The 8,396-nt window shown below is 41.7% G+C and overlaps 1 protein-coding gene across 1 annotated transcript; it reads right to left on the bottom strand.

Moving 5' to 3' along the window:
• Positions 1-483: 483 nt before the first annotated feature.
• Positions 484-1,416, bottom strand: LOC122904163 (olfactory receptor 2A5). The gene has a single exon (XM_044244637.1). The coding sequence runs from the start codon at positions 1,414-1,416 to the stop codon at positions 484-486; it is 933 nt and encodes a 310-aa protein (XP_044100572.1).
• Between the last annotated feature and the right edge of the window lie 6,980 nt (positions 1,417-8,396).

Below are 8,396 nucleotides of genomic sequence, written 5' to 3'. Positions count from 1 at the left end.
TGGGCTCAGATTCAGATAATTTTTCAGAGCTGATGTCATCATCCTTAGACTTGAAGTTCCTTAGTACATTTCCCAGGAGAGGACTTCATAACAAGATCAGTTCTATTCTCTTATTAGAGGTGCACCATTGTACAGAATATATGGTGGCATTTTTAGCGTATACTTAGAGGAATAAGGGAGATGGAAATCTTAGATGAATTTAAGGGGAGATGTGAGAGAAAAGAAAAGAAACTGGATCCTAGGTAGCACTGGGACCTGACTGGTGGAGTCCATGACTCTACCCTGTGCTTCACCAGGACACAGTTTTTCTCTTATGGCCTGGACTTTGTGGTCTGGAAGTATCCCATGTTTAGGGACCAAATCAGTTCAATATATATTTTTAATATTGAAAATCTGAGACACTAGATTCTTAAAGCGTTTATACTCCCATTGTTCCAAATCTCATAGAAAACAAGTCTTCCACCTTTAAGACTGTCTCTGGCCTCACACTGATCGCTCCTTCCACAGCACTCTCCTTAGGGCGCCCTTGACCTCTGCGTTCCTCAGGCTGTAGATCAGCGGGTTCAGCATAGGATTGAAAAGGCTGTAAAACAGGGAAAGGACCTTCTGCTGCTCCTCAGGGTGGCGGGATTTGGGGGCCATGTACATGACAATGGCGCTGCCAAAGAAGAGCCCCACCACACAGAGGTGGGAGGAGCAGGTGGAGAAGGCCTTTCTGCGGCCCTCTCCGGACTGGATCCTCACGATGGCCAACAGGATGCGTGAGTAGGACACCAGCACCAAGCAGAGGGGCCCGACTAAGATAAACACAGAAGCAGCAAAGATGACCACTTGGTTGAGCCTTGTGTCAGCACAGGCCAACTTGAGGACAGACAGGATTTCACAGAAGAAGTGGTTGACTTCATGAGGCCCACAGAAGGGCAGCCTCAGGATGAGAACCACATGGACCAGGGCCAGCAGGGAGCCACAGGCCCAGGAAGTGACCGCCTGAACGGTGCACACTCTCCAGCTCATGATGACGGAGTAATGTAGGGGGTGACAGATGGCCACGTGCCGATCATAGGACATCATTACTAGGATGAGACACTCAGTGTGAGCAAAAGCCATGTATAAAAAGGTCTGCATTATGCATGGGACAAACGAGATAGTTTTTTGCTTGCTCAGAAGGTTTGCTAACATCTTTGGGACATTATTTGAAGCATAGGCTATGTCAACGACGGCCAGATGGGAGAGGAAGAAGTACATGGGGGTGTGCAGTCGGGAGTCCAGCCAGATGAGCCCCAGGATGATGCTGTTCCCCAGCAGGGTGAAGGCATAGAACAGGGAGAAGAGCCCAAAGAGGAGCATCTGCAGCTTTGGGCTGAGCGGGAATCCCAGGAGAATGAATTCTGTGACCCATGTTTGGTTTTCTGTCATTCCCTGGCAACAGTATCTGTACCAGTCTCTGCTGCTGCGGGAGGCTGTGTGCTAAGGAGAGAACACAGATCTGGGTTAGCTCTCAAACAGAAAGAGGGGGTTAAAGTATGTCCTGTGTGTTACCTCAGCTGGCAATCCTTTTCAGAGCCATGATGTCAAATCCTTAATCCACAGTAACGCGGGAAGAGAACCTATTTAAGGAGTGTAAGTGAGCGCAACGTTGCATGTACTATTTTGAGGTCTACAGAATTTTATTTGACTTTGATTGCAAGACCCACATATATACTATCATGATGCAGACACAGAATCATTTGTTCTCCAGAATGAACAATTATTTCACTTGGGGGAAAGTTCCATAGCCATATTGTCATATACGTTTACTTTCTAATTGATTCAGTTTTCAGATTTCATTTCCACTTTCTCTTTATCATTTGGTTTGCTCTTATTTTATAACTTGTGGAGTACATTGCACGTACCAGGTGCTCAATAAATGACAGAATAAATAAATAAATGAATGGATTAGGGAATAAGATTTATAAATGTAACTTCAAGGAGAATTGTTTTCTCTCTGTTCACCAGCTTTAGGGCTTTGGCAAATGAAGTGAGCACTAACTCTTTGACTCCTGATACTACATAGGAAAATCTGGCTCTTTCTCTTTTGAGCATGGGTAGAACAATATCATAAATCTGGTCGGCATTCACAGACATAATTTAGGTATAGGTTCAGGGAAGTGGTTATCATGTGAAGACTTAACTATAGAATGTTTTTATATCTGCCAGACCCCCAGCCTCTTGCAGGACTGCTTCCCTGGTTCTGTGCAGATGCTATTTCTGGGTCCCCCTGCATTTGAACAGTACCCAATATAGCACCCATTTGTTAAATGGATGGATGGATGGATGGATGAATGGAAGGTGTTACATTAGGAATAACATTCAAAGTGCCTATCCCAGAATTTAATCAAGGCTTTTGACTCTTCTTTCATTTTTTTTCTGGCTGCCATTTCACCAACCATAGGGCCACAGGGATGACAGAGAGAAAGTCCTGAAATATTCCATAGAACCGATTATAGACACCTATCAGATGATATTTCATGATATACTTGATCATTCTCAATAAGCAGCTTATGATTCCAACTCTGAAAATTTCAGCCCAATTTATTCCACTGAGCCACCCAGGCGTCCTAAATTTCAGCCCTGTTTAAGACCAGAAAGCTGCCTGTCCATAAGTTGACCACGTGCCCCTTGTTCAGGATGCTAATTTCTGGAGCTCTTCCTTCCTCCAGAGCCCAGTTCTCTCAACTAACACTTTGAAAAAGGCCCCTTACTCACTGTGATACCGGCCTTTGTCTTATCTTAGAGTTGGATTAGATTTAGAAGAAACTGCATGGAAGTCAGCAAATTTTGAAGGTGAGAGTGGATGATCCTGCCCCTCCAACTGTCTCTGAAAGAGGGACTTTGAAGTGTAGGGCTTGTCCTTGTTCCCTTGACACAGGCTGATGCAGGTACTGGGGTCTGCTCATCGTGAGCACCAGCAGTAAAGGTTTTATAGCAAGCTCCTCTTCACCCAAGCCCACCCAGACTGTCTCTGAGTGTCCCTGGGGGTGATGAGACAAGGACACACACCTCTATCAGGAGAACCAAAATTGTTTGTCTTTCTCTTTCCATTTCTCTGGGCCCTGGGGATGGACATTCAGAAAAAAAAGACCTGGCAAATGATGACTTAATACCCAGCTGAATCCACACACGTGAAACTTCTATAGTAATAAGAACAAACATACTCCTGGGACCGCATTGCAAATTATACCCCACAAGTATTTGGATGGTGATAGGTTCCTGGATCTTTATCTTGTCCCGATGGATTTGTAGAGCTTGGAGGAGGCAGAGACCCATCTTCATGAGGCAGTGGGTTGAAAATTGGCATTCATGTTTTTTACTTTCCTCCCTAGATAATTCTAAGTTGGGTGATGGTACACACAAAGAAAACTCTTCTGTCCACCTTCCCACACTGTGCTGAGTCCTCTCCATGTAGTACCCGAGATTTGATATGGCGTGTTGGAAGTAAGGGAAAACAGAAACCAAAGTAGCTGACCTTGAAGAGGTGTCTGGTTGCCTTGGACTGAGGTGTTGACTTTAGATTAACAGGATAAAACATAAACACAGAATTTCGTGAAAATTTTTCTGATTTTCCCTCTTATGTGTGTCAGTCCCACCTGTGTATGTGTGTGTATTTATGTTCTCAATGGACAAAGTTTTGGAGAGAAACATTCAAAACTCTCTTATCAGATCACATTTGGTTCTTTACTTAAAAGAGGAGAAATGGATTAAGTGTGAACAATGTAGTTCTCTATTAATAAAGGAAGAAAGAATATATGCTTTTGGTTTTTAACTGACAGGCTAGTCAAGGATTCAAAGCCTAGGATTTCCATGGGCAGAAAAAAGAAGCTCAAGGGATAAATATCCTGAAAAGGAGTGAGAAGCTCTATACAGTGGTTAGAAAATTAACTGAAGCATTTAAGATAAGTTTATTGACTACCTGAAACTGGAGAACTAAATAAAATATTTCCAGGAGGATTTTTAGTTTCTATATAGTATCCATATGTGGATACTTTATATCCATAATTACCTACATGTAGATACTTAATAATTTAAGTCATTCTTTTATTCAAGCACTCATTCAGTTTATATTTACTGAGCATCTGTTATATATGGGCACTGTCCTACGCACTGGAAAAGCAAACATTAATGAGATACTGCCTTGACCTTCAAGGGCCTTCCAGTCCCCTTCAGAGTGAGCCATACGAATAAGCAATATAGGAGTTGTGAGAGAAGTGTGCACAGTATACCCTGGGGCTGAAGGAGGGTGTGCTAGATCATTCTGAAAAGGAACTGGTACAGGCTTTCCCATGAATGAGATACTTAAGCATTCTTCAGGAGGATGTAAGGTGTGTAGGACATGCCAGGCTGTCCCTTAAGGCACAAGGAGGAAAAGGCAAAAGAACGATATTAGAAAGGGGGTTCACAAACAAGCTTCTGTACCATGTCAAAGACGTTGACCTTCCTTTTGAATAAAGAGTAGAATTAAATGACTAAATACGTAGTTACAAAGATTACTTCTTGCTTAGTGTATAAGTCTGTTTAAAACAATATGATTGGGGGCGCCTGGGTAGCTCAGTCGTTAAATGGCTGCCTTTGGGTTAGGTCATGACCCCAGGGTGCTGGGATTGAGCCCCACATCAGGTTCCTTGCTCAGCAGAAGGCCTGCTTCTCTTTCTCCTGCTCCCCCTGCTTGTGTTCCTTCTCTCACTGTGTCTCTCTTTGTCAAATAAATACATAAAATCTTAAAAAAAAAAAAAAAAAAGAATGTGATTGGAGACCATGAGGCCAAGCTATCGGCAGAGTTGATGTGTTCTAGTGAGAGACAATGAGTACTTGAGTTAGGGAGATAACCAAGGGGATGGGGAGAGAGAATGCGTGTGAAATCTGATTATCAGTAATTAGTGATGTCACGTGTGTGTGCTGAGGCAAAAAGCAGATTTTGGGTTCTTCCCAGGTTTCTGGCTTATGTGGCTGTATATAGATGGTTTCATTCACTGTACAGAGAACACCTGGGGGAGAATTACAATAAGGGCTGAAAAAGAGTTTTTACATAGTTTTTAATACGGTGTGTCTGATGTACCTATGGCACATACAGGTGGAAGTGACTAATAAGGAATTAACCAGATTGTTTTGGAGTTTATTAAAGATATCTAGCCCAAAGACATGGATTTGGGAATCATATACATTAGGTGATAGTTAAATCCATGATAATTAAAAAAGAGTGTTTTAGGAGAGCAGTTTCAGTGAGAAGAAAGGACAAGAACAGTATCTTAAGAATGGCCAATATTTGGGCACCTGGGTGGCTCAGTGGGTTGGGCCGCTGCCTTCGGCTCAGGTCATGATCTCAGGGTCCTGGGATTGAGTCCCGCATCGGGCTCTCTGCTCAGCAGGGAGCCTGCTTCCTCATCTCTCTCTCTCTCTCTCTGCCTGCCTCTCTGCCTACTTGTGATCTCTGTCAAATAAATAAATAAAATCTTTAAAAAAAAAAAAAAAGAATGGCCAATATTTAAAAGATGGACAGAAAAAGATAAATCCCCAAAGGAGAGCAAAAAGAAAGATCAAAGAAATAGAAAGCAAGCCAGAAAATAGAAGAGAAGGAAATCGGTGATCTATGTTCTGTATTATGCCAGGACACAAACTAAGACATTCACTTTAATCCTATGAGTAATTCCATTTTTAAAATACAAGAATATTCTTCTGCGCAGAGCTACACTGAAGTTAATGTTTATGGAAAAAATAAAATAAGACCAAAATTACTGAGAGAAAGCCATTATTATCTTTCAAGAAAAATACATCACTTTTTTTGGTGCCATTTCCCATTTGTATTGACCTGTATACAAGGGTGAACATTATGTGGCATGTAGAGGAAATTTTGATTTCCAGAGAGCCTGGTATTAAGGTGCTAATCAGAAATATAATACAGTACAAATATATAATGACTTCATTGTGAAAATGAGAAGTAGTTATTACCCTGTATGAAAAAAGGACTCAACTGATAGCAGATGATACCAAGGATAAAGATGCACATGACCAAACATTTCCGAGGTGAGAATCATAGTTCATCCTGCTAAGAATCCATCACATTCAAAAGAAGCTTCTGTTAGCCCCCCCGGAAGCACACCCATCCCCCAGTAACTCATCACATTATTCTTAATTCTTCAATACACACACAGAAACCTGATGAATAGGAAAAACAGTGGATTCCACCATTTCTTATTTTTTTGTCCAACTAGGGGACAAAAGTCCACATGATCTTTCCTATTTCCAGAACTACAGTATAGACTCAAAATGAGGGGGAAGGAGTGAGGACACTCTAAACACAGAGTTGGCATCAGATAGTCCCACATTAATGATATGATTTTGAAGGACAAATTGTATGTCTTTAAATTGTTGTTTTTTAAGAAAACCATTCAATTCTCCCTTAACCTTTCAACTATTATGCATTTCCTAGTGTGCTTAGGTGATAGAGACATGTTTCTCAAAGCATGGTCCAAGAACCACCAGCATGAGAAAAGCACCTCACTCTTTATAAGGAAGAAAAAGCACTTTGCAAAGTCTAAAACTCAAAGTAATTATGTATGGTACTATTTAAAAAAAAAAATCTTTCATGCATACAAAGAAGCTTAGAGAACTCACTTTAAAGATGATAATACTAAAGCTAGGACAGGTATGACTCCTTCAAGACTAAAGGCAGATTTCTGTTAAGAGCCCAGGCATCAAATCTAGTGTATTTAAAATGAAATTTCAGTTTTCTTCTTCTTGCCTTATCTATCATAGTAAGTTGCTTCACTATCCCCTCCCCACCCAGCCAAGTTACTCAAGTGAGATACAGTCATTCCTGATTCTTCTTCCTCTCCAAAAGCTATCTGAATTCTGTTCATGGCAGCCCATAGTCTGAACACCATGGGGTGCTGGAGGTCTGTGTGTCTGGATCAGAGGGAGGGAGAAAGGTTTGACCCTCCCTCCTAGTATAATAGGCCTAAATACATACATTTAACATTGTTTCCATTATTCATTAGTCAAATAAAAATACTTGATCTGTGCCTCTCTTAACCTCTGTGAGGCCTTATTCTTGTTAATGGTGGACAAAATCCACTAAACTGATGTAAAGTCTCTTAACGACTTCCAGGTCCCACTCCATTCCCTCCTGCTTAAAAATTTTCAATGTCCTCTCTCTGAACCATATAAAATCCAAATTCCCTTTGAAGGTTATGAGAGTGCTAAATGATCTGGCCCTTCCTGCTTCTCAAACTGTATCTCTGGAAATCTTCCTCTTTGATCAGGGTGTTCAAGTTATCCTGGACGGAGGCAAGTTCTAGATCACATCAAAATCTTGTCAGTGGGATGCCTGGGTGGCTCAGCGGGTTAAGTGTCTGCCTTTGGCTCAGGTCATGATCCCAGAGTCCCGGAATCAAGTCCTGTGCTGGGCTCCTTGCTCAGCGGGGAGACTGCTTCTCCCTCTGTCTCCTTCTCTCCCTGCTTGTGCTCTTTCTCTCTGACAAATAAATAAATAAATAAAATCTTTTACAAAATCCTGGCAGCCTTAGGGTTTTTGTGCTCACTGGCCACTACACCAGGAGTATGTTCTCAGATTGACTGTCACTCGTCCCTCTCTCCCTCACTGCACTACCATGTAGCACAGCAGAACATGTCACAAACTAAAATTCCTATGACTTTTCATTGTTGCTTCTTTGTCTTCTCTACTAGACACAGAGTCCTTAAAGGTAGAAACTACGTCTTGTTTCACTAAATCCCAGTGGCTTCTTATAGTAGGTGGTCAATTAATTTGCTGCATAAATAAGTCACATATCTGATAATTAGGCTTATTTCATAGTGACTAATTGAAAAGAGTTAAGAACATAATATATTAGTCACTTCGTGTTTTTTGTGAAATATACATTTTTATTGAAAAAGATTACATTTTCATAGCCTTAGAAAAGCAGACTTTCCTCATATGTTTGCTCATGGATCACCATTTTCATTACACTGAGCAAGACTTGTAAGGTGTTTAGTTACAAAACTCCCTTTGACTAACTTCAGTTACTGCTGAGGTTTTTTTTTTTCCTGATATCCTTTACACTTCTTTCTCCCCCAATTATTTTCCTTCCTCCCTCCTTCCCTTTTCCTTGTTTTCTTCCTCCTTCCCTCCCTCTCTTCCTTTTTTTTTAAAAGATTTTATTTATTTATTTGACAGAGAGAAATCACAAGTAGATGGAGAAGCAGGCAGAGAGAGAGAGGGAAGCAGGCTCCCTGCTGAGCAGAGAGCCCAATGCGGGACTCGATCCCAGGACCCTGAGATCATGACCTGAGCCGAAGGCAGCGGCTTAACCCACTGAGCCACCCAGGCGCCCCCCTCCCTCTCTTCCTTTTACCTCTCTTTTGTG

This window comes from Neovison vison, chromosome 4, assembly GCF_020171115.1.
Source record: "Neovison vison isolate M4711 chromosome 4, ASM_NN_V1, whole genome shotgun sequence".
In the NCBI taxonomy this organism is placed as follows: domain Eukaryota; kingdom Metazoa; phylum Chordata; class Mammalia; order Carnivora; family Mustelidae; genus Neogale; species Neogale vison.
The sequence above is the reverse complement of the archived record's forward strand: the minus strand, read 5'-3'. Positions and strand labels throughout refer to the sequence as shown.